Here is a 16917-nt window from a genome sequence, read left to right as displayed (position 1 = left end):
CTAAACAGTGTAGCTTAAGAACAGATGGAATGAATGATGCATTCTGAAGACACTCTCCATGCCTTATATGTTAGCCACAATTCTTTATCTTGATCTCCTGAAAATTAAGTGCCCACTTATAATGATCCCTTTATTCAAAGAGCTCTTGTGACAAACCAGAGGAGGTCCCTCCCATGGTTTAAACCTAGGGAAACTGTTCATTCTGCTAGAGGGATATATGTTCCAGGCATTCAACATAAAAACTCTGAATTTATTTCAAGACAGAAATATTACACAGTGGTTTGCTTGTGGCTATTGACTAGGTAAGCATTATGCTGCACGTATTATGAGTCAGATAAACAAGTTTTAATGGTCTAGCTTGAAAACTGAACTAAAAGGTGTTCTAAAAAACCGAATTCAGAGCTGAGAGCATAATATAAATTTCTGAATCTGGGTTTTACAATTAGTAGAGTAAATAAGGCAATATATTTGGTTAACAACGTAAAAAAAAAGGAGGGGGGGCATGTCAGTAATGCCTTTTACAATACTTAAATAAAAATAACCCGGCCTGAATTCCAAAATCTACTTTTAAAAAACTATCCTTCATACCTTTGAAAAGTACACTAAGCACTGCGCCAGACTGCTCCTGAACAGCTCTATTTAAAAGCTATAAACAAGAATTTAACGTTAGTTCTCTCCTTAAGATGATGTGGCTAATAGCCTCCCGCAAAAAAGGTCTAGATATCTACATTTCAGTGGGCCCCGGTACAATTAAACATCACGAGTATGAACTGACATGACAGGCTGGGGCAAACCTGTCTAGTCATTGCGGTAAACTCCTTAAACATAGGCCTGAAAGAACTAGATTTCCTGGGGGCCGCGAAATCAAGGCTGGGGTGCATTTCCCCTACCTCGCCCTGCCCCGCTTCAGGCCCAAGAAGAAACAGGATCTCACCAATAGGTCGCCACTTGTCTCTAGACGAAGGTGAGGCTTCTGTCGTTTGAAGACGCGCTTTAGAAAGCCGCGGGGAGCCTTGCGCCTTATTCGCTGCTTCTGAGAGACTGTAGTCGAGAACGCCATCTTCTCCTTCAGGCACCAGCGGCCTCAGCTTCCAAAGTCCTCCCTGCACCGCACAGAAGCTTACGTTAGCCGGGAGAGCGAAAACAACTCGGCCGCTAAATCACTTCTTTATACCCGAGATCATGGCCTGAACCTTTGAATCCGCCGCCAAAGGAGCGCGCCCGGCGCTCTGTAGTGACGTCAGCCCCGCGCAAGTCCCGCCCCCGAAGACACCCGTTGTTACTAGAAAACACCCGCGGTGGGCGCCCGGTGATGTCATTAACGGGCCCCGGCCTCCTTTAACTTTAATCGCCCTTTTTAGTATGCCTGCTCTATAGAACTATTTCTCCTATGTTCTATAAAGATGTGGGGAAATTGTGGAAAATGGTGGTATGCCAGGGCAGCTACACTGACTCTCCAAGCTCTCTGTACTGAGCTCAACAGCAACAGACTAAAAAGTAGATGAATAGGAAGAACTTTGTGATGTTTTATCAGGATTCGTAAAGAACAAAAGCCTTCCTAGCAAGGCATGATTTTCTGATATTAACAGCTAACACTTTATGCTTTTGTAGAATCTCATTTGATCTTACCTGAGATCTTTTTATCCCAGCTTTTTACAAATGCTGCTCCCTTTAATTTTAAGGTCCCGCCACTTACCCTTGCAATAACTTGAGGTGGTCTAAATATTACCTCATTGAAAAACTTTGCTACTTCTCTAAGCAATTAACTTTCCTATCTCCTGTATTAACATATAGGTAGTTCTCAAAGTTCATCCTGCATCAAATGGAGCATCACTCCTGGGGCTTCCAAGTCACTAAGTCTATATGGGACTTGAGAATTTACATTTCTAGTCAGTACTCAGACCATGTTGTCATTGCTAGTCTGAGGACCACTCTGAGATCACTCTGATTTTCATTGCATCTCTAATACTATCTATGTAGTAATTATTGTGATTTCAGTATCCACACAGAAGATCCTTCTATCCGGCCTTTCATTTCCAAGACCTCCCCTGTCAGTTATCTTACTTTTTTACCCTATGAGTCACTTATACCTGTGGTCATACACTAAGCCTTGTCATTACCAAATAGCATACCCTTCCTATTCTCAATTCAATAGACTGGCTCTTCAGCTTCGTCTCTGATCTTTTAAACTCCCTTCAGTACCCCAATTCCAGCAATTTGTAGATGTCATTGGGATCACTGTCCTTCATTTCTACCACATCCCTAACCTTACTCTACTTATCCTCCCTCCTGTGGTCCATTATACATCATCCTAATATTCCCTTGCGTTTTCCTCAGCTCTCTAGCCATTCCTTCTTTTTCCTCTCATACTCACCTGACAAAACCTGCTCAAGTTAAAAATCTCGATCCATTCTATGTTTGCATCTGTGAATTGATGTTGGCTTAAGAAAGACAAGTCTCAATTTAAATTCATGAGCACTCAAGTGGGCTGTGAGTTATCTTTTGCTATTTCCTAAGTTCTTTCATTCACCCATTCTCTTTCTCAAACCTTCCCTACACTCCCTACCCCATCCTCAACCTCAGTTGATGACATTGCTTCACTAACAAAATAGAAGCTCTCCCATAGAGACATCCCATCACCACATCTACCCATCAGTCTCCACCTGCTCCCATAGATGAACCATCTAAGACAACTATTCCATTTGTGCCCTAGATCCCAAGTCCCTCTCTTCCTTAAGAACATTCTCTGGCAATTCTCTCACTTGCTTTATGGATTTTCCTACTTAGCTGTTTTTTTTTTCCATTTTCACACTCACATGCTATCTCCAGCCTTTTCAAAATGCTCTCAATCCTCAGCTACTGCCCTTTCGCAAGCAAACTAGAAAGTGTTGGCTAAATTCTACGTCTCCAATTCCTTTCCTCCTTGAAGCCACTGCAACCAGACTTTTATATCTATCTCTCCACCAAAATTGCTTTGGTCAGCATGATCAAGAATATAACAGATTTACATCCAATGGTCAATTCTCAGCCTTTGGGTTATTTGACTAACCGGGAATATTTGTTGAGTTCTATGATTCTTTCCTCCAAGACACAATTTCTTTAATTGGATACTATTCTCTTTTTTGTTTTCCTCATACCTGATGACCCTTCAGTCCCCTTTCTGTTTCCTCCTTGTGTCCTTTATCTCTAAATTCTAGAGTACCCAGGACTCAGTCCCGAGGTTTCTTTTCTATCTACACTCACTCCCTGTGTGATCTCATTCAAATTACCAAAATTACATCTCCAGCTGATTCCCTTCCCTAATCAGATATGTGTATCCAACTCCACTGGACTGAAATTTTAAGTCATCTTAAATTTAACGCATCCGAAATTAATTCTTGATACACCTCTATACCACAATCTGGCTCCTCCCACCATCTTCCCTATTACAACTGATAGCATTTTCATCTTTCCAATTACTCAAGCCAAATCTTGGAATGAGTCTTAGCTCCTCTTTTTCTCTCATCTTACATTCAATCTTTTAGTAAATTCTGTCAGTTTTACTTGCAGTATCTGATCACTTTTGTCCAAGCCACCCTTATCTCTCACTTGAATAATTTCAATGCCCTACTGTGTTGTAGCCTGTTTCTATTTATCCCCAATAGAAGAGCCAGATTTAAGTTTGATTATGTCATTCTTCTCCTCAAATCCTTTCCATTTCCCTCAAAATAAAAGTCCCTACTATGACTTATGAAGCCTTACCTGCCCTCCAAGTGCAAACACACTTACAAATGTACAATGAACTCTGATCTTCCACAACTCAGCAGCTCACTCTCTTCCAGCTGTATTAGCCTGCTTGATGTTTCTCAGACACACATGAAATCTATCGAACACACCAAACAGTCCTCCATCATGTGTTTTGCACTTACTATTCCCTCTGCCAAGAATACTTTTTCCCCATTTATCTACATAGGTGTCATTATTACTCCTTCAGTTTTCTGACAAGTATGAGAGAGATGTATACACATATATACCTAGAAATACACATGCACACAAACACATATACAGGTCAAGTAGCATGCAGAGGCTGAGATATCTTCTCAGCTCAGTATTCATTGACATTATGTTTGTAGCTAAAAACTTGTCATGGTAGAAATATTACTAACGTAACTTTGCATATATCCCTGATGACCTGGACATCCTAACTTTCTTTCTGGTTTATTTTTCTACATAGCACTTTTCATTAATATTTGCTTCTGTGTATAGAAAAATATTATTGTAGCTTTACTTATAATAAAAGTAATTGGAGACAAATAACATTCATTAAGAAGTAAACACATATTGCTATAGGTATTAACTTCCTATTGCTGAACTGTAACAAATTCACACAAACTTAATGGCTTAAAACAATGCAAATTTGTCATCTTACAGTTCTGGATGTCAGGAGTCCTAAAATCAAGGTGTCAGCAGCACTGCCTTCCTTCTGGAGGCTCTTAAGGGAGAATCTGTTTCTTTGTCGATTTCAGCTTCTAGAGTCCACTTCCATTCTTTAGCTCAAAGCCTTTTCTTCCATCTTGAAAGTGCATCACCTTACCTTCTGTTTCAATCAGCACTTCTCCTTTTTCTGATTCTGATCCTCCTGACTTCCCCTTCTAAGAACCCTTGTTATTACATTGGGCCTACCCAGATAATCCAGAAAAAATTTCCCAAGATCTTTAACTTAAACACACCTGCAAAGTGTTTTTTGCCACATAAAATAACATTTTCATATTTTAGTGATGAGGACATAGACATCTTTTCAGAGTCATTATTCTACTACAGGTTCTCTTCCTGGACTTGATTCTAGAGTAGAGCTGTTCAGTTGAACTTTCTTCAATGACCATTTCTGACTATAGGTTTGTCTATATCTGTTCTGCCCAAGACAGTAGCAACATCTGGCTATTAAGCATTTGAAAAGGGCTAGTATGACTAACAATATTAATTTCATTTAAATATAATTAATTTACATTTATATTTAATAGCCACACATCTCTAGTGGCATCCATATTGGACAGTGAAGTTAGAGTAAATTGAAGGTAAATCGAACAAGTAATTCTCTCTGGCAATTTTGTAGATGTGTGGAAGCAAGGGGAGAGGATTCAAAGAGGACTTTCAATTAACCTGAATTTTTTCATATATTTTACAATGAAAATACTTACTGTTTTAAATTTTTTTAAATATTTAAGATAATATTTAAGAAGACCATGAGGATAATAATTTTATTTATCCCCATAATAAAGTATGTTCCTATACATTATCTTATTTGACCTTAACAAAACTCTGATATTGGTAGAGCTGGTATGAATGTAATTATTTCTATTTTACATGAAATTATATAGTCAGAGAGTTTAAGTGGCCTAAACTAAAAAAGTGTATGAAGAAGAGTTAAGACATTAACCCTGGTGTTTTAATTTTCCAATATGTTATACTGTCTTTCAGTATGTATGTATGTATATGCACCTACATTCTGCTTAATGGCTTTCCTTTAAAAACTTTATTTTTATAGACTTTTTTCTTCATTTATTAAAGAGTTACAGAGTAAATCACTAGAAAATTTCATCATGACCTAAATTTTCAAAACATTTTCCTTTTTAAATGTTTTTTCAGTAATTTTCTTTGATTCGAAGGGTTAAAAAATCACAAGACAGCTATTGAAAGCTAGCCCACACAGCTAGAAACTCTTTCCCAAGGCCCCCAAATCTGAAGTGCCTTGAGTATGAAGAGCCCTGAACTCCAAATCCAGGGAAAGTGAAAGGGAGTGTAAATAGGAAGGGCAAGACCTAGACAGAAGTAGCATTGACACTAAAAGAACAAATACATCCCTTTCTTTATCCTACCCATTTCTTCTTCTGATGTAAATTTGGCCCTTATTTGAAAAGGGCAAGGTCCCTTTGATACTGCCGTTTACTTTGGGAAGACAAAAAAAAAAATTTCTTCAAGAAAAATTATTGAAGAATTTACCCCCTCTCATGCTATTCTAAGGAGCTGGTGTACATGAGAAACAATTATAATTATATTAAGCTATTGAGAACTTTTGCCTTTTTTGATGACATCTGTTGATGTCTGCTAAAATTCCTTTTTAAATAGTGATGCATTTGTTTTTAAGAATCTATCCTAAAGAAATTATCCAAAATATGAAATATGTTTTATGCAGAGATTTAAAAATATTTTTAAAAATATCTAAGTGTAAATTTGAATACATACATTTGGTTAACTATATGGTCATATTAAAAATGACATTTATGAAAACTTTTAATAGCTCAGAAGAAAACCCATGTTAATGGCAAGTGTGAGAAAAATACCTATATACCGAGGTAAATATAATATAATATAAAGAATATTGAAAAACATGAACACACACACAACACTGGGAAGAAATGTACCAAAATATGGACATGGTTTTTAGGTAATGGGAATAGGAATGATTGTTTTATTATTTTAAATGTCCAATTTTCTGTAATATACTAAAAAAAAGAAATGAGACATTTTATATTTCAGCTAATTGATGCTGTATGTAGTTTAAAATGTTTACTAAATAACTGTCATTAAAATATTTCTCTAAGAAAATTACTTACATCAGGAAAACTTTAAAAATTAATTTGCAACACAATCGGGTGTTTGACACAATCTTAGGAAGTCATTTGATTTTGCTTTTCATAAGTTGCACTAATACACACATATAGAATAAGTTACTAGGTACTGTATTCCTATGAATTAACATTTTTATTTTTTATTGTTTTTTTAATAGAACTTTATTTCCTCATGGTTCTGGGGGCTGGAAGTCCAAGATTAAGGTGTTGGCAAGGTTGGTTTCTCTGGAGACCTCTCTCTTTGGCTTGTAGAAGGCCATATTCAAATTGAATATGGAATGGTTATAGGGATGCAAAATTATTTTCCAGTGTTAATGAAAGATATTGAATTTGAAACAAATTTTTGTTACGAATGCCAGAAACCTTAGACTTTTTAATGTGTTCCATGATTGGCTAGGACATAGTAATCCAAAAGAAACAGATATTGCAAAGAAATATTAAGTGAAAATGAAATTCATAAATTGGATTAAAAGCTACAATGCTAACAATAATTTTTCTGTAACATTTTGTTATCAGTTCATATGCTATGAAAAAAACATTCTATTGGAACATTATTTGGAACAGACTAGGGCAAAAGAAGAGAAACTGCAATTTAAAAATTTTACTCAGCTGATGGTGCCACAACAAATCATCAAGTTTTTTTTTGTTGTTGTTGTTTTGTTTTCGTTTGCTTTTGTTTTTTATTTTAGTGACTCCAGGGAGTTTTCAAACTGGCACTGCTTTCTATGGATAAATTGTTAAGAATTCTGTAATTTTCTATTTATTTAATGTGATAAAATTACTTCTCTATTGGAAATGTAGAGAATAAATATAGAGAATAATAAAACAGAGAGAAGAATCCACTTAGGAAATGTTTGATCCAACCTAGCAAAGTGGTTTATGTTATAAAAATTGACTTAAATTAGGTTTGTAGTATTATTAGAGTAGCCATGGCAATAACAAAATTGTCTTAGGCAATATTGAAAACTAATTTTTTAAAGTGAGCACATCATTAAACTTGACCTTCTGTAAACATATCTATGTTCCAGGAAGAACAAAGGAGGAAATGAAAGTGACACATGCATCTCACCCCCTTTTATTAAGGTCAATATCCGAAAGTTGCACATACCACATCATTTCTATTCCTTTGAACAGAACTCTTATACATGACCACACCAAGATGCAAATAGGGTAGAAATACCATATGTATTTGGGCTACTGTGTGTCCAGCTAAAAAATCAAAAATTATGTAAATAACCATCAGCTTCTAACATGGGAGGTTTTACTGGGGGTCAGTATAAATAAAGATTAAAATGGATTTTGAAGTCAAATTAACTGAAATCTGACTACAAGTCTATCACTTATTAGCTTTGAGACCTTGGGAAAGTGGGTTAATCTCTCTAAATATGATTTTATCATCTGAAAATGAGGGAATACCTAATACTATCACTATAGTGTGTATTTCCCATATTTTGTCTGCCTTCCTATTTTGGCAGGAAATAATTATTGCATGAGTCTTTTAAAGCTGTCATCACACTACATAACAAACAATTTTTATGTATATCAAGTACTCCTATTATTATTTGTTATTATTTTCTTTTACACATTTTTTAACAAAATATTAACCATTATATTCTATGATTAGTCATTTTCATAATCATATACCAAATAAAGAGTTGTGTTTTAAAGGGGAAAAAATCTTGCATTTGACTGCACAGCAAATGATTAAAATGGTATCCTTATAATATCCTCCAAAATCCAAGCTTCTAGTCTCTCTATGCATCTATCTCTGTACATACATTTATAATGAAAAATTAGAGTACATGTACAGAAACTAACCAGCAGCAGCAAGTACAAGGTAAGTAACAAACACCTTAAACAGATCCTCAAGACCATCAGATAAATAAATGATTGAATATAAGATATAAAATAAATATTTAATTTTTTAAATTAGAAAGTAAACTATTACAAAAAAATTTTTTTCAAAAATAAAATATCAGTAAATTTTAGGAATATTATTTGAAATTAAATAATTAATTAATTAAACAAGACAGAAAAAGTAAAATAGAAAAGTAGACTTAAAAATTGAGAAAATTACAAAGCTATGGAAAAGATGTAAGGGAATTTTTAAAATATGAAGAAAAAATAAGAGTTATAGGAGACAATAGACTGAATGAAAAAGAAAAAATATCTAAAAGATAATGACTAGAATTTTTCAGAACTGAATTTTCACTTTCAAGGAACATTATGAATCTCAGGCTGGATATATAAAGCAAAATCCATATCTAGAAATATATTAGGAAAACTGCTGAATATTTTAACAAAGAAAATATAGTAAATGCATCTAGAGATTAACCAGGAAAGAAGATAAATAAACTTAGAACATAATTAAAACTAATTAAAGCTAATAACACTCAATGTAGAATTTTATAACTAAACTATCATTTGGAAATGAGGGCAATATAAACGACATTTTCAGACAAACTAAAATTCTCATTCCCATCAACAGCTTTCACAGAAAGAATGTTAATGGATGTCCTTCAAGAAGAAAGACATTAAAACAAAAAAGAAATTGAATGTGAACAGTAATACACAAGTTAATAAATCTAAATGAACATTGATTCTAGAAAATAAAAATAATATTTAATTTGGGAGAAGTTGGTGGAAGTTAAATCTTGGACAAAAACGACATGTGAGATAAGAGAAACAATAATCAGAATGAAAAGAAAATAGTCGGATGTTCTTTCATTTTGGTGAAGGAAGTAAAAATGTTCTATAACTCCATGTTTTATTAAGTATGTGTTTTAAAATATTAAAGGATTTTTTTAATGAAAAGGAAAAGAAGATATAACTTGCTCCAAAAATAAAAATCCAAAAGAAATCAGAATTAGCCAAAGTCAGAAGGTACAAAATCAGCATTATATCCACAAGTATATGAGACAAAAAAAATTTTTTTGAAAGAGAATTGAAACATCAGTATTCTGAAAATGATTAAATACATAAAAGCCACAGAGAGAATTATTGAAAAGAAAAATAGATTAAAGAAAATTATCTAGACTATAGAACAGAGACATAAAATTATAGAAACTACTAAGAATTTTAGAGATGTTGAAGATAGAATGAGATTGTTCAACATAAATTAAAACAAGTCACAGACCGAAGGAATAGAGAGAATAAGGCAATATGTTTTTAAATGGCTAATTTTCCAGAGCTGACAGAAGATACAAAATCTCAGATTCCTAAAATATAAGCAGAAAAAAAGAAATTAATATACAATAAATGCATCATAGAAAAACTGCAGAAAAATTTAAGCAATAGGGGTGGTCTTAAAAAGAGCAAGATGAAAGGGAAAGTTCTTACAGATTTTTATGAAGATATATAATTTTAAGATAAAAACTAGATAAGGACAATAAAAGAAAAATATAAGAAGATTGTATTTATGAACTAGACATAAATTTTAAATAAATATCTTAGCAAAAAATATAATAAGGCAGCAATATATTAAAAAATATATTTAACCCAGGAATGTAATGATTATTAACTTTGGAACAGCTACTAATATAATTTCACCACAATAACACATTAAAAAAGAAAAAAAATCATATGAACACTTCAATAGAAGTAAAACAATTTTGGTAAAATTTGTCATACATTTATAACTTAATAAAACTACTAGCAAGCTAAAAATAGAAGGGAACTTCTCTGAGAAAGGTTATCTATCAAAACTCAGTGCAGATAAAAACATTATAAGCAATCTGTTATAATTCAGAAGCAAGATGGAGATATAGATGATCACTGCTTCTAGTGAGCATCAGATTAGAACATTTTTCCAGTGGAAAAAAAGGCAAAAGAGAGTTATAAAAACTTGGGAATAGAAGAAAGAAAAATTTGGAATTGTAGAAAGAAAACTGTGGCTATTTGTAGAAAATACTGTGAGAATCTGCAGATAACTTCATTGAGTAAAAGAGGTTAGAAAGTTTGTTTGATGTGAGTTCAGTATATAAAAGCAATAGTGGTCAATATACTCACACAACAACGGAAAAATGTACTTTAAAAAGGTATTATCTACAATAGTAACAAAAACTATAAATTTCCTGAGAATAATTCTAATAAATGGGGTACAACAACCTTTATGGAGAATATAGTAAAACATTGCTCAAAGACATATAAAAGTCTTAAGTAAAGAAATATTATAACATGTTTATGAATAGCAATCATAAGTAATAAAAATATGACTATTTCTCCAAAAGTTAATCCATAAAACAGTGCAATTTCAGTCCACAGGACTTTTCTAGGACCTAACAAGCAGATCCAAAAATGTATATGCAAAAGTAAAGGCACAGGAATAGAAACTGGAATAGAAAGTAAACATATGAAAATATGCTTAAAATCATAGAGATATAAATTTAAGTAGCAATGAGATACAATTTCAGAATCATCAGATTGGCATAAACTATTAGGTCAGATAATATCAAATTTTTGTGAGATGTGAGGAAAGGCAAGTTATTTATATATTCCTGGAGGGATTGTAAAAGATCAAAAAAAGATGTATATAATATACTAAACAGAAATTGTTCTGAGTTTTTGCCCTTAACAAACTTTCACACACACGCACAAAGAAGTATCTACAAGGATGGTCACTGAGTACACTTTATAACAACAAAACTTTAGAAAACTACAATTATCCCCAATAACTCGCTTACTCATGCAGTAGAATAATGTCATATAGCTGTTAAAATTATTGAAATCTATATGTATTAATATGGCTAAATCTGGAAAATATAATGTATAAAAATAGAAGCTGCAGAAACTTACATGTAGTATGGTAACACTGACATAAAAATGTTCAGATATAAAACAGCAATATAGTTTTACATACGTAATAAGCATATTAGCACACAAAGGAATGACACATACCAACTGCAGGGTAGTGATTGCTCTAGAAATGGAGGAAAGGCTAAGTGATGGGTCTTCAGCTCTTTCTGATTCTTAAATCCAACAAAAAAAATATTCACAAAGATTGAAACTAGTATAACAAATAAGAAGAGCTATATTATTTCAGTGGTTAGAACATATTTTTATATGTTTAAAGTTCCATAATTACATTTAAAAAATACTCCTACATGTGCATAAAGCTACATGTACATAGATTTTTATTGCAGCATTTATTATAATTGCAAAAAATATATAATCAACTGAATATCCATAGAGAAACGAATAAGTAAATTACAGTACATCATACCCAGAAATACTATTAAAGAGTAGTGTAAAACTTTATTAGCGTGTGTTCAGTTGATTGCATTGATGCCTCCAATTCTTTTCTCCTCCCATCCATGGCAAAGCATTCTGCCCCACTCTTTACCTCTAGGCTGGACTACAAACCTTGCATTGCCCAATGGAATGTTATCAAAACATGACACAACCGAAGGTGAGAAAAGTTCTTGTGCATGGGACTTGCTTTCTTCCTGCTCTTGCTGCTTCACCAGAACCATGAGAACATGTAGAGGCTAGCTTGCTGTGGAAATATGAGACAGACCTGGAGGTGAGTTCCGTCATCACTGTGCTGGCCATCCTACACTAACCAGTCCCCTTGGAGCCTCCAACAAACAAGAGATAGATGTTTAAGATAGTCCCGCTAAGATCAGTCAGGCTACACCTAGATCAATAAGAATGCCTAGCCAATCACAAATTCGTAAGACAAAAATTAATAGTTTTAATCCTTTTACCAAAATGGTAAATTATGAAGGAAAATTCTGATTTGAAAATGACTCGTGGAATCTTTACAATGTCACTTTTTAATCAGAATTTTTCCTGATAATTTACTGTTCAAGTACAAGAACTGAAACGGCATTCTTTACCATTACTTACCCATAAATGTCACCTTCTAAATTGGCTCTAAAGCAGGGGACCCCAACCCCAGGCCTCAGACCATACTGTCTGTGGCCTGTTAGGAATGGGCCACACAGCAGGAGGTGAGCTCTGGGAAGGAAGCCTCATCCGTATTTGCACCCTCTCCCCAGAGCTAGCATCACCACCTCAGCTCTACTTCATATCATCGGGTTTTGGATTCTCCTAGGAGCACCGGACCATGGTGACAAAAAATTTGGGGACCGCTGATCTAAAGGAATTGAATTTGTATTCAGTACTCTAGTTATAATTGGTATCTAGAAATTTATGTTTACTAAGGATTTAGACTTAGAAAACCTTAGTTTATATCAGAAACAAATTTCTGTAAGAATCTGTTGCTTCCCCAATATAACATTTTAACAAGCTGTTAAAGAGAATTATTAACAGGGTTTTAAATAAATCTAAAAGCAGTTTCTTCACATTAAAAATGCAAATAAATTTTACAATTGTAGAAGCATAAAATTGAAAGAATCCACAAAAGATTGCTTGGTTCTGACACCTGGTAAATAAGTTAAAATTTTAAGTCAGCATTCATCCTAGGATATAAGTTGGTACGTACCTCTTTATTTATCTCTGCTTTCTATTTTATTAAAATACTATGCTATCCAGAGTAGAGTCGTGATTTGTTTGCCAAACTTTTGCAAAGCAGGTACTTTCTTAGCAAACAAATAGCAGACATGTTTTTCTGTTTAGGTAAATGTTAATAATCACAGCTGGTTTGGTAATTCAGTTATTCGGCAAAGACATTGTAAACTACTTGAAAAGAAACCATCTGGTTTGCAGTTGTAAAACTGAAACCAATTAAAACATTTAAATGGCATTTTGTTTTTCATTTTCATCTGTAAAAATATATTTTGCAAGTTCTAATTAGTGGTTGATTTTTCTCTACCGCTTTTATTATATGAATCTAACACTCAAATAATTTTTAGGTTCAGCAGAACTGTTTCTTTAATTGATATTGTATTGGGACACCAGATGACTTAAAGGATAAAGAATATAAAATATAGATGAATCAATACACATAGACGCAAATAACGTAGTACACAGAATTTCTATATATCAAACCTGCTAAAACAGAACAAAATGTCTACCATGTCACAAGAATTGATTGGTTAGGTATAGCCTAAAAACCTGATAATTCAGTTAAGGGACTATATTTGCTAGAAAGAAAGAAAGAGGAGGAGAAGGAGGGGAGGGAAAGGGGAGAAGGGAGAGGGAAGAAGGAGGAGGAAGGAAGGAAGGAAAAGGAAGGAAGGAAGGAAGGAAGGAAGGAAGGAAGGAAGGAAGGAAGGAAGGGGAAGGGAGAGAGGGAGGAGGAAGAGAGGGAGAAAGAGAGATGAAAAAGACTCAAAGACTATAATTAGAAATATATCTTTTTCTCCCACCCACTCTCCCTTTAAAATTTATTCAGTTATATAAACTTTGACTTTGGAATAAAGTACAAGTAGCCCCATGACTGTTTTTCTCACTTTCAGATAATAAGAAGTATTATGATCACTCTGGGTTTCAAAGCCAGGATTTGGTACTTAGAATGTCCAGTCTCATGTAATAGTCGAAGAATCCAACTTCATCAAAATTAGAGTTCTTCCCAGTCCCCCAGATGGAGCTCATAGGCCTGTTGTAAGTTAGAAGCCAGTAAAGGAAGAACAGGTACTCATTTTGTATCCTTTACTCTTTTAACTCTTTCCCTTGGGCCTTTACCTCCATCTTGCTAACTCTGGTGATCCTTCCTTCCAGAGATAATAAGAGAGTAAGGACAATGGATGAGCTAGGGCAGAAAAATTCTTACTTGATTGCCTTTGTCTTAAATTGCTTTCTATCTCTCAAGGGCTGGGAAATGTTTAAAGTTAACACTTTCTCTTCTGGGAAACTCTCATGTTTGTTTGGAATGCCCTACCCTACCTTCCTCCCACTTGAGGTAGTCTCTGATTGGCATTTTCTTCACTAGGACTAAGGCTTTCCTTTTCCATGATTGCTTACTTCTTCTCTGCCATAATGAGTCTGATGATTCACTTCTAACTTCTTTTGAGACTTGTTTGCCCTCTCACAAACCTGTTTGTACAGTATCTAATAAAGCATCTACATCCACATCACCCTCTCAACCACATGATGTGTACGAAACACTCAAGCATCCTTGACCCCACACGTCTAATACAGCAAAGTTACACCAACAGAGGAGCTTCATTCCACTCCCATTGCAGCTAGCATGCATTGCCCTCTACACTTTTGTGCGACTCCCTAACTGCAGGGCCACAGCTCAGTCTCTCTGAGTAATCTTCTTGTTAGAAACAGTCTCACTTGACTTGAGACGAAGAGGCAATAATAACTTTGTTTAAAAAATTATCTTCATGAATCTCCCTTTCCTCTCTGCTCTTTTATTATTTATATTCCTAATGAGAGTAAAGAGGTTTTAGAATCAAGAAGCTCATTTACAGATATTTCCTTTGAAAATTTTCATCTTGGTCTGGCATCTCACTTTACAATTTTATAACCCATTACATTCTAATATTTCGATTAAATTTTCACTTTAACATCTGGCCTTAATAGTTTTTTTTTTTTATAATAATCCCTAGCCAGAACAAATATTTAAATACTGTACAGACAGAATATTTCCACCTTTAAATTAATAGTACCATTACAAATAGTTGATATCTGATATAAATCTTTTTTTCTGTAATCTCTATAATGCTACAGAATGCATAAAAAGTAAATAAAATAAAAATGATGGGTTTCTCTTTGTAGTGACTATTGCCATTGTTGACCTGGCAGTCCCATCACTCTTCTTTGAAAAACAGCCCCATAACATGATCATAGGGGTCATCATGTGACAAAGGCTGGATTACTCATAATTTGCTTTAGTTCTGGCCACATGGATTGGTCCAGAGATAGGTATATGCCTCTAAGTGAGCCAATCAGAGTTCTTCCTTAGGCCTTTTCTGCTAGAGATGATAAAAATCTCTTTCCTCCCTGATCACGAAGTTCCAATTTTGAAACTCCAGAACTTCCAGCAGCCCTATCTCTAACACCCAGAAAGAAGCACAAAAAGAAGCTGAGACTTTCTGACATCCCTAAGGCACCCCTAGTTCCTGATAGCTTCCTTTATATGGTCTATTACAGTGTCTTTTCCATAAGTCTTCCTTTAAACTTAAACTAGTTTGAGAGCTCTTTCTGTCACTTCAGTCAAACAAAATAGGCTCTTGATTATTCATTTCTCAAAATGTATACAGTATCCAGGTTCTTAAAATGTTTTAAACCGAAATAAACAGGATTAAGCTCAATTTTAAAGGCGACTATATTACCATTGACACTAGAAGTAGCTGCAATCATTCTAAAGGCATGGACAAAGAGTAAAAGAAGATATCCCAGTATTTAATATTCAAGGGAATCAATTGACAGAAGCAATAGGAAACAATAAGCATATATTGCCAATTTCACGATTAATGACCTATAATCCTGTCTTTCTTTGAGGGCCTTTAGGGGACTAAGAGTCAAGGTAGCACATTCAAATAGACTAATCAATGGTTAATGAGAGCATTGTTTTCAATTACACTAAATATATAATAAGAAGATAAATATGTAAATTTCTCCTCTCAATAAAAAACCATGAGAACACATAGAACATTAATTACGTAAATCCAAATATTTAGAAAAATATATATTTGCTTTTATCTATTTATTACTTTCCTCATTAAAGACTTGAAGTAGCAGTGGAGCACTTGGGTTCTAAACTTCTAACAAGTTGAATACCTCAAAGAGTCTCCAAAATACTTAATATACTTTATGTTCATGAAATTTTCTAATAAATAACTTGTCCATTATTATTTGCTTCTGGCTTCAGATAGCTTTCATAGAAAGCATAAAGGTGAAATTTATTTAATTTCCTAAGAATTTAGAAATAGTTATCACATAAGTAATATAATTTCATATATAAATAGCAAGCTAATATGAATTATAGTCTTTATTTTGCTATAAAATGAATTTTTGGATTATGAGCCTAGAAACAGGTTCATGTAGAGTGAAGAGTTCATAAAATTAGTAATTTATTTTTGATCTAGGGTTTCAAAATAAATTTTCTCTTGACTACTTTCAATTAATTAATTTGCTCTTGACATTAATTGGGCTTTTTTATTTATCGAGTGTACAAGAAGAAGATATTTTTCATGTCTTACAAGAGTCTTATGATCATATAGAAAAGGACCAGGCAAACTCAGGATATACATTAAAATGTGAGCATGGCTCCAGTGGAAGTACGTGTGTATGTGTGTGTGTATCTATGTGAAATAAAATAGGATTACAGAAAGAGCAAGACCCAGATTTACCTGGATTGAGATAGGATTATAAAATTAAAGAAAGCTTCACAGAAGATGTAACATTTGATTTGAGAATTAGATTCAATCTTCAGTTTACACATGACAATTTATAC

The 16917-nt window shown here is 33.8% G+C and overlaps 1 protein-coding gene across 1 annotated transcript in view; it reads right to left on the bottom strand.

The window, feature by feature from the left end:
• Positions 1 to 1233, bottom strand: part of CENPW (centromere protein W) — a 7610-nt gene extending 6377 nt beyond the window's left edge. The window contains exon 1 of the mRNA XM_039854819.1: positions 935 to 1233. Within this exon, the coding sequence (XP_039710753.1) occupies positions 935 to 1060 (126 nt within the window). The 5' untranslated portion in view covers positions 1061 to 1233. The remainder of the gene's footprint in view (positions 1 to 934) is intronic.
• Between the last annotated feature and the right edge of the window lie 15684 nt (positions 1234 to 16917).

This window comes from Pteropus medius, unplaced genomic scaffold, assembly GCF_902729225.1.
Source record: "Pteropus medius unplaced genomic scaffold, Ma_sr-lr_union100, whole genome shotgun sequence".
NCBI lineage: Eukaryota > Metazoa > Chordata > Mammalia > Chiroptera > Pteropodidae > Pteropus > Pteropus medius.
Note: the sequence above shows the minus strand (reverse complement) of the source record. Positions and strands in the feature narration are given on the sequence as shown.